This window comes from Octopus bimaculoides, chromosome 7 (genome assembly GCF_001194135.2).
Source record: "Octopus bimaculoides isolate UCB-OBI-ISO-001 chromosome 7, ASM119413v2, whole genome shotgun sequence".
Classification (NCBI taxonomy): domain Eukaryota; kingdom Metazoa; phylum Mollusca; class Cephalopoda; order Octopoda; family Octopodidae; genus Octopus; species Octopus bimaculoides.
The window spans coordinates 47798511-47816472 of NC_068987.1; the positions used below are offsets into that span (position 1 = coordinate 47798511).

The 17962-nt window shown below is 35.8% G+C and overlaps 1 protein-coding gene across 1 annotated transcript in view; it reads left to right on the forward strand.

The window, feature by feature from the left end:
• The window catches only part of LOC106870657 (dehydrogenase/reductase SDR family member 12), a 71376-nt gene that overhangs the window by 48425 nt on the left and 4989 nt on the right, over nt 1-17962 (forward strand). The window contains exons 4-8 of the mRNA XM_014916807.2: nt 7920-8015; nt 9992-10073; nt 10548-10609; nt 13011-13206; nt 15584-15721. Coding sequence (XP_014772293.1) covers nt 7920-8015; nt 9992-10073; nt 10548-10609; nt 13011-13206; nt 15584-15721 — 574 coding nt within the window. The remainder of the gene's footprint in view (nt 1-7919; nt 8016-9991; nt 10074-10547; nt 10610-13010; nt 13207-15583; nt 15722-17962) is intronic.

Sequence of the window (17962 nt, forward strand, 5' to 3'; positions counted from 1 at the left end):
ACACACACACACACACACACACACACACACATATATATATATATATATATATATATATATATATATATACATACACACATATATACACATACACACACACACACATACATATACACATATAAACACATACAAGTACGTAATTCTTTAATGGGATATATTCATTTAACATTTCTTTCTTAGATTCATAAAATGCCCAAGCTGAAGCAGATGTAAAACCTCCATCATTGCATTCAGACAATCTCTGCTGGCAACAATGAGAGATGAGAGATGTGTTAGCATATATTACAAAGTGCCACTGCTTTACCTCCTTAGTTCTTCAACTCTTTGACATTGGTTCTGAGCTTTTCTCTGAAGAATTGCAGTATGCAATGAATTCTATATTCAATAGTTTCTGAGTTTCTTTGTTTTTTGTTTTTTTTTTCTTCCCCATTTGTCTCCTGTCAATCCTGTCTTTTGCTTCTGTCAATCTTTCTTGTCTTAATTCTTTTGGTCTTTTGTGATTTTCATTGTTACTTTCTGCTTTCTTTCTCACTCATCCCTTTATTATCTTTCTAGCTTTCTTTTTCCTTTTTTCCCCCCACTTTTCTTCTATCTAATCTATCTATTTTGTGTCTGTCTGCCTATCTGTCTGTCAGTTTCTCTCTATCTCTTTGCTCTTCTTTCTTGCTGTTATTTACACTTCTTGCTTTCCATTGCTCTCTCTCTCTCTCTTTCTCTCTCTCTCTCTCTCTCTCTCTCTCTCTCTCTCTCTCTCTCTCTCTCTCTCTCTCTCTCTCTCTCTTGCTGTTATCTGAACTCGTGGCTTTTTCTCTCTCTTTCTTTCCATATCTTTCTTTCTTTCTTATTGTCTTCAGCTTCTTATTTATATTTTGTTGCTAAGATTCTTTTGTTAAACTCAGAAATATTTAAATAACTAACAATATCAGTTAATAGATAAACAAAGAAACAAACTAGTAAATAAAAAGAGAAAGATATATGAATTAATCATTGGAAAGTTGCTTAAAAAATGAGATGCTATTTTCTCTTCAGTGGACTGTTTGAATAAAATTTTTATTTCTGTAGGACTACAATAACAATAATGACAATAGTATTGAACAAATAAAAGAAGTAATTCGAATGGAACAGTCAACTTTCTTTTGTATTTGATACATTTGTATCTGATATTTTGTATTTGATATTCTCGAATTATGATCTGTACATATATTCCCTTTTCTCACATTAAAGTTCACCTAATTCCCCAACCCCCACTTCCATATATGTCCATACTCCTCCCTTGCATTGATGTTCTAACTTCTCAAGATTTATACTTAACTTCAGATAAAATAGGCACAAGCATAGCTGTATAGTTAAGAAGCTTGCTTCCCAACTATGTTGTCTTGGGTTCAGTCCCACTGCATGGAACATTGGGCACATGTCTTGTACTATAAGCCTGGGCTGACCAAAGCCTAGTAAGTGAATTTGGTAAATGGGAACTGGAAGAAGCTTGGTGTGTGTGCGTGCATGCATGAGTTTACCCTTGTCTTCACATCATATGATGATTGTAAACATGCATCACCATTACACAAGCAATGATGTTTATTTCTAACCTTCTAAGAAAAACACAATAAACCTTAAGAAATATTACTTTGCCTTAAAATGAGTCACAGTTGGTGACAGGAAGGACATCCAGCTGTAGAAAATCTGCCTCAACAAATTTTATTTAATCCATACGAGCATAGAAAAGTGGACATTATATGATGATCATAATTAAAAATTAGTCAAAATTCATTTTCATGCCTATTATAATGGCTTGAACTCAGGGTTGAACTCAAGGTGGCAGTGGGGTGTAATGATTATTTTCTTAGAGTATCTAGGATAAGTAACCTAACAAAGTCAGCTATCTCAAACCCATCATAACTTCCCATGCCTTCATGAAAAATTGCATTTAAAGCTACAGCCTGAGTATCTATCGACAGAAAAACCAATCTGTGGCTCATAGCTATAATAGAAGACACTTATCCAAGGTTCCACACAGTGGGACTGAACCTGAAATTGTGTGGTTGGGAAGCATTTTTTTCTTCCAAAATATGATGTGCATTAATATTATTGATTTGGAAAAGCCTGCAAGAATCAGAATGCTACTCTGACTAAATAATTATAGAAATCAAACCAGTGAATGCATTCCTACACAGACTTATTACCTGTGAGAAATTGTGGTCAAATCTGCCATAGATCACATCATACCATTTTAAATAAAGGAAGGACACATGCATGACTGAATGGTTGTCAGTTTATTTCACTATTAGGAGATCCTGGATATAAGCAACATACGTAGAACTGTTAAAATAGACTCTTCAGTGCCAGAAATAACTGGAAAACTGGAGTGCAGAAGCTTCCCAGAGTGATTGACCTTCATCTTCATCTATCTCTATTATCCTTGTGTGTGTGAGATTCTCACATACCACTTGGTTAGCTATTCATCAGAAATAAGTCTATACATCCACTTTTATGTCTATGTTGGACCACAGGTTATTATTACATATGCATTGCCTCACCACCTCAGGAAGACCTGGGCTGAGGTGGTGAGGCAAGACCTTCGTACATTGGGCCTCACCGAGGCGATGACTACTGACCGAGACCTTTGGAAATGTGCTGTGCGTGAGAAGACCTGGCAAGCCAAGTAAGATCGTTGCCAGTGCCCCTGGACTGGCTCTTGTGCGGGTGGCACATGAGATGCACCATTTTGAGCGTGGCCGTTGCCAGTACTGCCTGACTGGCTCCCGTAGGATTTTCGAACGAGATCGTTGCCAGTGCCCCTGGACTGGCTTGTGCGGGTGGCACATAAAAGACACCATTTCGAGCGTGGCCGTTGCCAGTATCGCCTGACTGGCCTTCGTGCAGGTGACACGTAAAAGCACCTACTACACTCTCTGAGTGGTTGGCGTTAGGAAGGGCATCCAGTTGTAGAAACTCTGCCAAATTTAGATTGGAGCCTGGTGTTGCCATCCGGTTTCACCAGTCCTCAGTCAAGTCGTCCAACCCATGCTAGCATGGAAAGCAGACGTTAAACGATGATGATGCATATGTAATAATTGATTTTTTATTACCCACAAGGGGCATGCATATGTAATAATAATAACCTGTGCATACACACACACCTATATACATAGTAGATAGATAGATAAATGTCTGGTCAATTTACTGCAAATAAATTCATTGCTAATGGAATATATATGCATGTATAAACATATGTGTGTGTGTGCTCATATTCCTTCACTTTTCTTTTTCATTTATTATTATTCTTCCTAGAAAGAGGGAGCTAATTTCTAATAAAGAAATAAAAGCTCCATTGCTTGGGTAACAACAGTTTGAATGACAACAATTATAACAGGGGAACAATTTTGAATAAAATTTCTGTTGAGTTTACTTTTTTATTTGATTTAGACATGCTGATTTCATATCTATAGTCAGTTGTCTTCTATCACTACAAGTTTTTTTGTTTTTTTTCTACAGCTTACTTTCTGAATAAGCACAAGTGTATTGTTTCTTTATAAATAATAGTGCTAGTCAGCTGCTTTTATTATTTTATTGATAACAGTGGGGAACATTTTCAAAAAAATATTTAGTTGTCTTGTTTTTTACAATTAATCCTACTTAATTTGATGATTCAGAAATGCTCTCAGAAACTTTTTATTATATCAAGTTTTTTGTAAAACAGGAATTCATTTTTTACCAAAAATTCAATCTTGCCAATAAGTACAATCTATACATATAAAACTCAGATTGCATGTGTGTGTGCATGTGTGTAAACACACATAACCTCTCAAGTTCACAACTGATTTTCTCTAAATTGGGAACATACATTACTTATGTTCCAGAGATGGTTTTAAAATTTTTCACCCAATGAGTAACAGGGACTATGGGAGGAGACAACACCCTTTCCTGGGTTACATACAATTACTGTAGGCAAGGGAGATAAATCTTTGTAGAGTAACTTTTAGAAATTTGTTGTCTCCTTTACATCATGCGCAATTAATTCGCTTACGCATGTTACTGTGTAAAACTTTTTCAGTTACTAAGTAAAGATTTTTCTGTTGAACGTTTTCTCTTTTTAAAATACTGATATTAATTTATGTTTTTTATTGACATTTAATTATTAACTTAACAATATTATCTCAGTTCATTGAATGTATTTCTGAAAATTTGCTAAGAAATTGATATTATTTACTTTTTTTAGACATTTCATTATTAACATACAATTGTCATCTTAGTTTATTACATCATATTTTTTGACATAATGTCTCCAAAGAAGAGATCCTCCATTGATCAAAAAATGGTAGTAGCAGAGAAATTGAAAAGGAGAGAAAATGAATCATCACATGAGACTTTAATTAGACAATCACAAAATGCTGCATGTACAGCTACTGCAAGAGCAAGGGAAAGCAATGAGCAGTGTAGTATTCACCTGGCCAGGAATGCTGCATTAACAGCTTCAGCCAATCCCACCTCTGGCTTGATTTATCACATAGATGTAGTTCCTATGTCTGCTGTTTGTTCAGCATGGTAGCAGCAGCACTGACTGCTGCAAAGGAAAGTATATCCACTGAGAGCTTTTTGATGCGTTCAAAAATCACATACCTGACACCTACTTTTCCATGACATAGTTAGGGCCTGGAATCTTCCAAACAGATGCATGTTGTGTCCCTTAGTCAAATTAGCCCTTCACTTACTTCACAAATGTTTTGTCATCAATACTTCACTTCCCGGTATCAAATGTTTCAACTTAACTGTACCATATATACAATCTGTGACATTTAAATCCTGAGCAATGACGGGTGTGTCTGCTAGTATTGAAATAAGAAATTAACACAAGCCAAATAGTACTTTTTATTGCCGGGTATGTCTAATAGTATTGAAATAAAAAATTAACACAAGCCAAATAGTACTTTTTATTGTTTAACAAATATATTACATAAAATGATTAATTACTTGCACATCTTATGATAGTTATTTTTTTCAAACTGGAGCTTCAGCTACTCAAGGATTGAACTTTCTCTTTGCTACTTTGCATGAATATCTTGCTTCATGACAGTTTCTTTGCTTAGACCAGGAGTTGCCAAACTTTTTTGACTACCAACCCCTTTTAGTCACTTCTACTTCCACATCAACCACCCTCCTCATTTAAAATAACTTAATACCCTATCCTAACATACCATATCTTAAATGTGTACTGGGTACTGATGCTGGCAATTAAAATGTTAGCTAAAATATACATGTACGACAAATTAAGAAATTCTATTGAAGATGACACACTTTTTACATTTAAAACTACGTGTATGAGTATACTTTCAATTTTTATGAAATTGTTTTCACGGTTAAAAAAATGTGAAAAATGCATCATATTGCTGGAATATCTTTTATTGAAATTGACAACATCCATGTGAGGGATGAGCATGGCGCTGACTAAGTATTTCAAGCAGTTCATCTGGGTGAGTTGGTCTTTCACATGCCAACCCCCATTCAACCCTTTGACTATTGTCAACCTCCTGTAATTCATCGCTGACCCCTAGGGGCTCCCTCAGACCCCCTTTGGTGACCCCTGGCTTAGACTATTCATTGTCATCATCATCAGCCATCATGTTTGTGTTTTACCTGCCTTGGTATCTAGTCTTCATGGTCTCAATGTCTTAGTGAAAACTTTCTCCTTGCTCATCACTTATTGCACTACAATTTTCAAGGAAGTAGTCCAGATGACTGTGCAGGAAAATCACTTTTACACTCATGTTGCAACCCAGTGCTCAAAAACTGGTTAACAGAGTTTTCACAATTTCTTTATAATTTGATAATTTCCTGTTTCCCTGGAAATCAGACACAACTGCAGCAAAAGCATTCTATACTTCCTTTTTGATGTCAAACATGGTCTCCAAAAACTGCTCATCCTGCAGTAGCCACCTTATCTGTAGCCTGTCAAACACACTAAATCAAGCACAGTGTAGGCATATCTGCAGACAAATTCCACAAAAATGAGACATGTATGATGTTAAGGACCACAAAAATGTCTTGTTTATTAGCAACTAATTGTATAATGGACATTTTTCATCATCATGACATCTAATACTGATTAGGTTGAAAACAGTGAAAGTTGCTCAAGTTTGATGCTTTTTATTTACTGAAGATACTTTTGTAGTTGCATTTACTTTAAATGATATTGAAAAACTATGTTTTCAAAGTTATATCAAGATCCATAAATGAGTCTGCATTTGATGAAGCCAAATCTATCCTTAGAAATGATGACAATACTGGAAATGTTGAAAAAGTAACATAATAGAGCAAAATGAACTTCATTTTTGAAACCAGCACCCCAAATTACTAGTAACACATCTCCAACACCAGACAACAAAACCCATGTTCTCCAGTATAATTGTTACATATCAGATTTTAAGAAAGTCATACATATATTTTACTGTTCCACTTCCAGATTGTATCTGTAAAGGTTGTGCTAACCAGTTTCTTTTTTTTGTTTCAAAATCCTAGCTTTTTCACTAAGTAAACCAATGTATATTTGTATTAATGTAAATTTGTAATCAAAGTAGAGGAGCTGCAGGTTTTAAAGTGGCTATTCACTGATATTCCCTTTCTTGTTGATTTTAGAAAAAATGTTTACATCTGCCAGGCAGTTTATCTCTATGATTGTAGATTACTTTTCTGTCCCAAATAATCATGTCGGGTCTCTTATCTTTGCACTTGCTGGAAGTTTTGATGGGAATGCTCTACCAATATTCCTTGTATTGATATGTATGTATTCAATAGCATAGGTGATGTTTCTATTTATCCTAGGATAATCTTCACTGCTGGTGGCATTGTATATTGTTTTAACAACAACATCATATCACAGTGGGAGATATTACTTTTATGACATTTTTGGGCAGCTGTTAATTACATGTTTTGTGTCCACCACAGAAGAGTAAATTACTCAACCATTGCATCTTGGAATTTTTAAGGGCTTCACAGTTTCATTTATTCATGTGATATTTTGTAGCTGTCTCCTGCTCTTGGATTGCAAAAGCATAACCTTTGAGATGTAATGTGATGTAGCAACTCTTGAGTTCAAGTGAGGTTATACTTCATGCTAAGTTTAGGTTTACAGGAAACATGTCTATGCATAAACTTTTAATGGTATGCAGAGTGTTTCTCTTCCATGTATTTGCTGAGATATGCAAACCCTGCTCAAGATCACTCCAAATTGTTGGAAAATGGTAAAAGAGGAGACAGAGAGCAGCTGTAAGGCAAGTAAACAACGGCAGCAATTAGAGCCAAAACTACATGCATAGTACAGTAGATAAAACACAAGACAAATAAGTAAACAGTAAAAGAGCCATTAGGAGAAAAGGGAACACAGACAGGCACATCAGGAGTAATATTGACTAGTTTCAGAAAGCATGGAATTTATAAAGGATGCAGTGTCCTGACAGCTCAAAACTGACACATGTAATTTATTCCATGCTTCAATGATTCTGACATTAGAAACATGTTTCTGAAAGTCATGGGTTTGCTCTGTGCTTTGATTTTATAAACATGTATATACGACGTAGAGATATTAAATTTTGAAAAATGGCCTAAGTTGTTGTTGGAAACATGGTGGATAATCTTGTAATCTTTTACAAAGTCAACAGCTTGACATTGATGCCTTACAAGTGTGTTGATGCCCAGAGAAGCATTATGTTGAAGATATGGTTAATGACTGACAAAGCATATTCATCTGAACAGCTTCCAGTAAACTGATATTCTGGAAAACATGAGGGTTCCAAACTGGAAATGCAAACTGTTATTTTCTCATTTACTCAATACACTTCAGCCTCTCTCACAAAATAGTACTGAATGTGTGCACACGTGCATGCACACGCACACATCTGTGTACATTTCTCTTTTTTTTTTTTCAGGACATCACCATACATGCATTAGATCTATCTAAACCAGCTGATGTTTATAAATGGGCCAAGAACTTTGCTGAATCTGATCACAAGCTGGATGTTCTGGTGAGTAACCTCTCTTAAGATATTTAAATAATCATGTTTTTCACACCAGAAGCAATGGGCAATCCTTGGAATCTGGTGGTGATTCTACCATATGACCTGAAACACATGATAATAACAATGGTGCTGATGACAAACAACCATAACAAACATGACATACTCCTGCAAACTCCCTATTCTCAGTTGAAACTTCCTGGAAGTCCTTTCTTTATGACATGTATAACTTTTACATGCCATGGTAGAATATATGCAAAGTACAAAAGTAGCAATCACAAACGCTGTACTGTATCAATTAGCTTGCAGCTTGCACTGTCAAGAAGAATTAATTTATATTTATTGTTATTATTTTATTATTATTATTATTATTATTAATTATTATGGCAGCAAGCTAGTGGAATCATTAGCATACTGAACAAAATGCTTAGTGGCATTTTTTCCATTTTTATGTCTGAGTTCAAATTCCACTGAGATCGATTTTGCCTTTCATCCTTTCAGGTTTGATAAATGAAGTACTGGTGAAACAATGGGGCTAATGTCATTGACTAGTTCCCTCCCCACAAATTTCAGACCTTGTGCCTTTAGTAGAAAGGATTATTATTATTATTATTATTATTATTATTATTATTATGGCAGCAAGCTGGCAGAATCCTTAGCACATTGGACGAAATGCTTAGTGGTATTTCACTTATCACTACATGCTGAGTTCAAATTCTGCCGAGGTCACCTATGCCATTCGTCCTTTCAGGGTCAATAAATTAAGTACCAGTTGCATACTGGGGTCGATCTAATTGACTGGTCCCCTCCCTCAAAAAATTTCAGGCCTTGTGCCTATAGTAGAAAGGGTTATTATTATTATTATTATTATTATTATTATTATTATTATCATCATCATCATAATCATTATTATTATAGCAAACTGGCAGAATCATTACGATGCTGGGAAAAATGCTTAGCAGCATTTCTTCTGATTTTACATTTTGAGCTCAAATGCTACCAAGGTCATCTTTGCATTTCATCATTTTGGGGTTGATAAAATAAATACCTGTTGAATTGTTGTTGTTGTTGCTGCTGAATCCTTAGTGGTATGTCTTCTGGCTCCTTACATTCTGAGTTCAAATTCTGCTGAAGTCAACTTTCATCCTTTCAGTGTCAATAAAATCAGTACCAGCTGAGCACAGAAGTTGATGTAATTGACTTTCTCCCTCCCCAAAATTGTTAACCTTGTGTCAAAATCATTAGGTTCTCGCAGTTTTTCTTCTGCTTCTTTATGTTCTAAGTTCAAATTTTACAGCAGTCAATTTTGCCTTTCATCCTTCCCTAATAGTCAAGTATTATAGCAGTGGATTCTTCAAATATTGTAGACAGCGTTCTTCAACTGCAAGTGAACCACTTGGGCATTGGAGTTTCAGGGATCTTTGCTTATGTGGCGAATGTGTGGGGCATACCTGGGAGAATGTGCTCAGTTACCCATTTAGTTGTTTCAGACAGATCAGAAGGGATGCACCTTTCATGTTAACAGTAATCAATGTAGAATCAGCTAAGTTCCAACAACCAGGGGTTTGAAATGCTTTAGGGTTCAAAATATGGATGTATGGTGGGTTGCCTTGATCAGGATATAATTATGGGAGACAGGGCCATCTTAACAGCATTATAGGCCCCAGGGCAAATAAGTGCACTGGGCCCTATAGTATTTATTTGACACATGTGAGACACCTATGCCAGTGATATGTGAAAGGAACTCTGTGCCAGTGACACATAAGAGGCACCTGTGCTGGTGACACCTTAATGGCATCTGTGATATGTATTAATGTCAACATTTGTCACTCAGAATGCTGAAAATATCCTATTTTTTTCTAACTTATGGATTCTTAGACAAATATATATATGTATACACTCACACATATATATGTACACATACACACATATAACTACTTCACACATGCATACATATATGTATAAATCTATTTTATCTATTTCAGATCAATAATGCTGGTGCTATGTTAAATGTGAAAACTGTAACACTGGATGGATTGGATGCTGGCTTTGCTGCTAATACCCTTGGTAGAAAATAATTTACATTGTCTTCCCCTACATACACACACACACACCACACACACACACACACACCACACACACACACACACACACATGTATGTATAGTTTTTTTTTTTTGAAGTTGTATATGTGTGCATACACACACGCACAAACATGTATGTATAGTTTTTTACTGAAGTTGCATAGATACACACATATATGTATGATTTTACCTTTTATGATGGAAGGAAGCTCACCAGACCTTTCATAAGGAGTTTAACAAGATCTTGAGTCTTCTTTTCTGCATTACATGTGTGATATCAAAGACTCATTTGAACATATATATATATATATATCCAAAAGATGTGTATCTGTATCTACATGTGTAAGAATGTGGATGCAAATGTATTTACACATGTGTAATGCACTTGGGCATTATATACAATAAGTTCGTTATATTATATTGTATGTATGTATATATCTGACTATTTTATGTTTCAGCTCCACATATATTGACAACACAACTAATTTCTAAATTATCCCAGAGTGATGACGCCCGAGTAGTAAGTACCATTGAAGTTTTTACTAAATGTACAGTACATGTATGAGTGTGTTGGTGTACACAATGGGGAATTTGAAAAAATGAAGCATATATGCTCCATTAACTGTGTAATGTGAATATGCATGAACAAAGGTGTGCAAAAGAGTTGTGTGGAAAACTGAATACAAGAGGAATTTAAATGTAGTGCACTAGAGCCAAGACTGTGTTGATGTGGACATGTGATGCATATAAAGAATGACAGCTACATAAGAACATGCGAAGTAATCAAAGTGGATTGAACCTATGGAAAGGGGAGAATGAAGTAGACTTGAGATGAAGTGGTTATGACTCTTCTCAAAATGTTGCATCTCACAAATCATCATCATTTAATATTCACTTTTCCATGGCTGCATGGGTCAGATAGAGTTTATTGGGACAGATTTTCTATTGCCAGATGCCTTTCATTTTTCCAAACCTCACCCTCACCTTTTTCCAAATAAGGTAGTATTTCCCCTTGGTTAGATATAATTTTGCAGAATGCTGGAAACAAAGGATTATTTGTATGACAAAGGCACTCATTTACCATTATCGTGCAGTATCACTACAAAAAGACTCAAACACACACGCATGCATGCATGTGCGCACACACACATGCACATATAATGGGCTTCTTTCAGTTCTGTCATCCAGGGGCTATAGAAGACACTTGCCCAAGGTACAGCCACACTGTAGGATGAACCTGAAACCATGTGACTGGGAAGCAAACTTCCTAACCACACAGCCACATCTGTGCTAAGATGACAAAAGACTCTGTTGATTGGTAGTTACACTGCTGGAAAAGACCCAGCTATCTATACAAACTTGGTAAAATGAGGAGTGCAATGATGAAGGTTCAGATATATAATGCATATCTACATCTGAAAATCTCTCCCATTTGTACCTGTTGAGTCACCATCTACTATCTCTCTTGCCTATTTGTTACCCTCTCATCTTTCTGTCTGCTTTGTTCCTAGTCACTGTATCAGATCTGTGAAATGAAACAAACACTTGATCTATCCATACTTAATCCCTTTCTATTACCTTCATATCTCACTACTTCTCTCTCATTCAAATCACAATGCTTGAATAATGCAGGAATTTCATTGGATCTTTTACCACCCAATACTTTTATCCCTATGTTTTGCCTATGTTTCTCTCCTCCTCCTCCTCCTCCTCTTAGGTCACTCTTTATTGACATTCATCATACTCTCTTATTTCCATTTCTATGATTGTCTACCTCTCTCCCCCTCTTTCTCTCTCTCACTCACACACACACACACAGCCATTAGGGTTTGACTAAAGATGTGTGTAAAGCTAAGCACTTTATGGACACAAAATCCTGGGTATAATAAATATATATATATATATATATATATATATATATATATATACAGGGTGCGATGAGTAATTTTCCATAAATTTGGAAACAACATGCTGTACTGCTTGGCATTTGCACCAGAAGCTCCAATACGAACATTTCAGAGTGTTTGGGTGTCAATCTGAGGACATGTACCAGGTGTGACAAAAATCAAACATCCAGTCAACATCATGGTGTTTGGAGTGATCACTAGTGATGGCAACATTATGCCTCCCTTCATCTTCCCATACAGTCTCAGGCCCAACATGGAGGCGTACATCAAGTGCCTGGAGGAGGTAATGTTGCCCTGGGTCAAAAGAGTGGTTGCTGCAAGACCTTATATCTGGCAACAGGACTCTGCACCGTGCCACACAAGCAGGAGAACCCAGTCATGGCTGTCAGAAAATTTCTGTGACCACATCACCTGAAACCTTTGGTCACCTAATTCCCCAGACTGCAACCCTCTTGATTATTATGTGTGGGGCACATTTGAGCAAGAGACCAACAAAATTCCTTATAACACCAAAGATGAACTGAAGGCAAGAATTATGGTTGCATTTATCAACTTAAACAAGGAGACCATCCAGAAGAGTTGCAGGAGATTCCAAAGTTGAAGCTAACAGTGATTTTATTGAATAAATTTACTCTTTAATATTTCAAGATATTTTTATGTAATTTTGGTAAATATATCTGCTAAAATGAGATGTCAGTGTTCTTTTCATTGTTGCATAATTTAGACAACAGTTTATTCATAGAGAGAAGTAGTGAGATATGAAAGTAATAGAAAGGGATTAAGTATGGATATGTGTGTGTGCGTGTGTATATACACATGGTAAAGATCAACAGTGACATTATGGTTTCAGTTTACCAACCCTCATTATCAGATTGTTAAAAAGTACTGAGTGTTCCTGCAGTTTAATAGGAAAAGAAAATGGTGTTAAAAAAATTTACAATCAGAATATATATTTATTGTAAATACTGACTACATGTGAAATATCTTTATGTGTTTGACCACTTTCTCTTGCAGATTATGGTCAGTTCTGGTGGTATGTTGGTCCAAAAGTTAAATGTCACTGACCTCCAAAATGACAACAGTCCATATGATGGTACCATGGCTTATGCACACAATAAGAGGCAGCAGGTGATAATGTCTGAACAATATGCAAGGAAATACCCTAACATCTACTTCTGCTCCATGCACCCTGGGTGGGCTGATACACCTGGTAAGGGTTATTTCTATTTTTTATTCTTTTTTTATTATTATGTTTTTGTTTGGTTTTTCTCTGTTTGGTTAAGAGGTTTGTTTCTTTACAACCACATGATTTCAGGCATCCAGATCATGTGAATTAGAATTTTTTAGGGTCATTCTTCTCTCAGCCAAGCAAAGCTTGCATCACCAAGGTTTTTCCAATGTTTTCATTTTATTTGATTTTGTATGACATTTCTTGTTTTAATTGCCATATATAACTAGCTAATGTTGTAATGTTACACCTTGTTTGGTTTTCAAATGAGCACCTGTGACTATCTTGACCTTAAAGGGGCCGTCTATTGCCCCAACATATATCTGTGAATCTGTCCTCATTGTTGTTGTTTTCACTGCATCCTACCTTTTCACAGGATTTTGGGGTAATCACTAATATCTTTTTGACATTAAACAACAACCGAACACAATATCTAAGTTATGCCTCTTGAATAATCCCTTATACCTATGAGACTGTGTAAAATGCTTATCCACTAATCTAAGGAAGGCCTTCCCATGCAGGTTTTCACATTGGGTGAAAAGGGTGGGGCAAACAAGAGAACTTTACAGTGGTGCTTTTTCTTGTGAGTATAGTTGATGTAATTCTGAAACCTGCTGGTTGTTAGAGTTTCACTGTAATAGGAGAATGCATCAAAACATCTTTATTCAAAGATAGGTTTGAACTCTTCTTACTGACACCCTTTACAAAGTTTTTAAAGACTATGGACAAGTAGCAGAAGGTTGTGCTGATATACGATCACCAATAAGTTTGCATTAGAGCCTGTATGAACCAATGCCCAGATTAAGCTTAATGTTTAAGAAATTTACTACTGTAAGTTGGATCTCTATGGTTACCTTAAGTCCTAAGGAGTTAAGAATGTGAATCAGATATTTCCTAAAATGGCTAAAATGTTGTCTCTATATAAACCAAATTGGGTTGATGGGAATTCCTTACTTAAGATGTCTAGTATAGATAATCCTATAAGGTTGCAGATAAGCATGCTATTGTTTGTTCCCATTTAACAATGAAGGAACCTTTGGGATCTATTCATTTAACCCAGGCTGTGCCTTTGTTAAACAGAAGGGCTTTTCTAGAGTGTATTATTACTTTTATATTCCTACAGTTAACATTGGTAAACTCCTTGATAAAAATAGGTGACCTTTCTACAACCTATTCAATATAGATAGGTGAAAGTCCTCTATATCAAATTGCTTGAACCTTGCTCTGCCTCTTTCCTGACTGGTCTTAACCATGAAATTACTTCATTGTTGTTACACCATAAGAGATGGGATGCTTTCCTTATGTCAGCTTTTATCTTCTGCAGTATGCTTCCCACACCAGCCCAATTTCTGATTAAGCTGGTAGCAGTTGGGGTTGGAGACAGAGTTCAGTTTGTGATCCTTGATGATAATAAAGATATTGTTCTGAGCTAAAATTTTTACTCTGTCCAGTATATCTAACTTGTTAGCTGTTTGACCTTGTTTATGCTATGATATGTATAAGGGGAAGCCTGTTTATAATTCTGTGTAATGTTATTCTCAAAGAGCTTATCATATGCACTGGTATCTTCTCTATATAGGTTTTTGGTTTTATCTGAGAAAAGTAAAGTATTTAAGGATTTGTGTACTTGAACTAAGCTTGCACTGAAAGGGGGGTTAGAGGACTTACAGAATTTCAATTTGAAGATAATGTCCAGTAGGTCTGCTTCAAAGGCCTCCAGTTCTTTGTCTGGGTGGGAACCTTCTAGATTTGATGTCATAAAAATTGGACTCTGAGAGCAACATTTCTTGCTCATAGAAGTAGGCCTTCCATCTCATGCACATTATTAGGGTGATGATCTTCCTTTGGAGGATCCTTATGTAGAGTTTGTGTGCTTATACTTAGTCACGAAAGGACTTGTTTTATATTTTGTTTGTGGATATGGAGGTATACGATCTTGGTTACTCTACCAAAAACAAACATATTCATGCTGTGCTGCTGCTGCTGCTAGTAGTTGTTGTCATAGTCATGGTGACAGCTGCTGTGGTGGTGGTAATAGTGGCAGTGATGGTGATGGTGGTAGAGAGAGAGGGGCAGACAGACAGAGAAATAGTAAGGGTTACTGTTACAATAACAACCACACATGCACACACACTCATACACAGTCACATAAATGCACTTACCTTTATAAACCCACAAACAGAGTAACATACAAATGCACATGTCCACAACAACAGAAGTACTGATAGAGCCCCAGACTAAATGCTCTAAAATATTTACTTTTCTCCATTCATATTCTGAGTTCAAATCCCACTTGTACTAGTAAGGGAAATCAATATAATAAAATAAAAGTAAAATATTATTTGTTTCATGTTAACAGGAGTTGAAACTGCCATGCCAGGCTTCTATTCCAAAATGAAAGATCGCCTCCGTACACCTCAACAAGGGGCTGACACTGCGTTGTGGCTTGCAATTGCTTCAGCTCCAAAGAGTTTTGTTAGTGGACAATTTTTTCAAGGTATGTATAGGGTTTATTTTTTTCCATTTTGTTTCTTCCGGTTTTTTTTTCTTTTTTTTTTCTTACAAGAAGCTTGGCTGTGGGATTCAAAAGTTCGCTTCTCAATCACATGATTTGGGGTTCAGTTCTCTGCATGGCATCTTAGGTAAGTGTCTTTTATTATTGCTCTGTGCCAACCAAAGTTTGTGGGTAAATTTAGTAGATAGAAACGGAAAGGAATGTCATCATCAACATTTATTGTCTGTTTTCCATGCTGGCATGTGTTGAACAGCTTGACAAGAGCTGGCAAGGCTAGGGGAGGCACCAGGTTCCATAGTCTCTTTTGGCTTGGTTTCTATGGCTGGATGCCCTTCCTAATGTCAACCACTTTACAGAGTTTACTGGGTGCTTTCTATGTGACACCATCACTAAGTGCTTTTCATGTGGAACCAGCACTAGTGCTTTTTATGTGGCAGCATGTGTGTGTATATGTGTGTTCCTATGTATATTAGTTTCTATTTGTACTCCACAAAATTTGAGAGCTATGTCGTATTGTTGCTGTCACTTCTGTCAACAGAACATTTGTTCACATCATACCTTCAAAGACATGTGAAATATAAAATTCTTTACTAGAAAAATAAGTAAGGGCTTGTAACAAAAAGGATATCTGGTTATAAAACAATACTTCAATAATTTAACCATTTAACCCATGCTTGTATGCAAAAATTGATGTAAAAATGAATGAATAAACAAAATAAGTTTCTTTCATTCTAATTCATTTTTTGCTTTGTTTTTTGTTTTTATTTCTGGTTGGTTCAGACAGTTGATACTTTTCATTTACAATGTTGTGTTCCTCATATTTTTCTTTATAATTAGTGGAATGCTTGAAAGAAAGTTAGTTTAGTTTATATGCAGGAGAATTTGATACAGACAAGTCCAAGAATCCAGTCTTCAGTGGGATAACAGTGCTAATCATATTTTATTACGTTGATATAGGTGAAATTAGTATGCAAAGTTTGATATTTGCATAATGTTGCAGTAATCTTTTTCCCTCTTTTTTTTCTGTATAACTGGACATCTTTTCTGCAGCTACCCAAGCATTTTAAAGTGGTACTAGTGGTTAGCCAAGTAGATTGAGGCTGGCAGAGTTATGTATCTTGCCTAGTAACCCATAATGTGTGGGATCTCATATCTACTACAAGTGTTTCATTGTGTCTCTTGGGAGAATACTTTTATTCTACAGTGTCACAATTAATTTAGCTTGGCAAACAAGTGCCAGATCATCTGTGAATGTTACCTGCAAAAAACTTCCATCCAGGTGAAGAAGCTCTTTCATTTGCTTCAGACACAGGATATAGGATACATTTACCATTTTTTTAGCAACCAATAAAATTTGAACACGTCTTTAGCTGGTCATTAACCCAACACCATCTCATAATTGTCCATGTTATTCTGTTTGTCACAATAAGTATTCAAGTGTCACTCTTTTAGCAATCTTAAAACTATGGAACAAAATCTAAGAAATAATTTACTTAATGGCATGTTTAGCTTTCAGCAAGCTTAACTATGGAACACAATCAAAGACATAATTGAAATCTTTAACAATGAAATGTGTGAGTATTTAGCTTTCAAAAAGCTTATGTATGGAACACAATCAAAGACATAATTGAAATCATTAACATAACAAAATGTAGGTGGCTAGCTGTGGAAGCTAGCCACCTACACTTTTCTCTGCAAAATAGGGGTAGTTTATCCTGTTCAGGCTATATTATTAGCATTATTCTGCGATTGAGAATTTAAAATCACTACTTTAACTTTCTAAAAGACATCTCAACGCTTCTAAAAGCAAACTTCGTTTGTTTATTTACGCTTGTCGTAATTTGAATTTAACATTATTATTATTATTATTATTGTTCAGTAGTTTTATTTTTATAACGTGCTTTCACTTCACTACCGAGCGCAGCTCTGTGCGCCTTGGGTATGTGCTGTGGTTTGCTGTGGTGCTCTTATGTTTACTGTATTGAAAGTGTTTTGCGTAGAATGTGTGCAGTACCCAGTAGTGCAATTTTCTGTATGTTATATATATTTGTAAGTCCTGGTGTTTTTGTTATGTATTTGTCTGAATATTTTTTTATTATACCTAAGGCACCTACTATGATAGGAATTGTTTCTGTTTTTTAGACTCCACATTCGAGTTATCTCTATTTCCAGGTCTTTGTATTTTGAAAGTTTTTCGATTTCTTTTAGAGAAACGTTGTCATC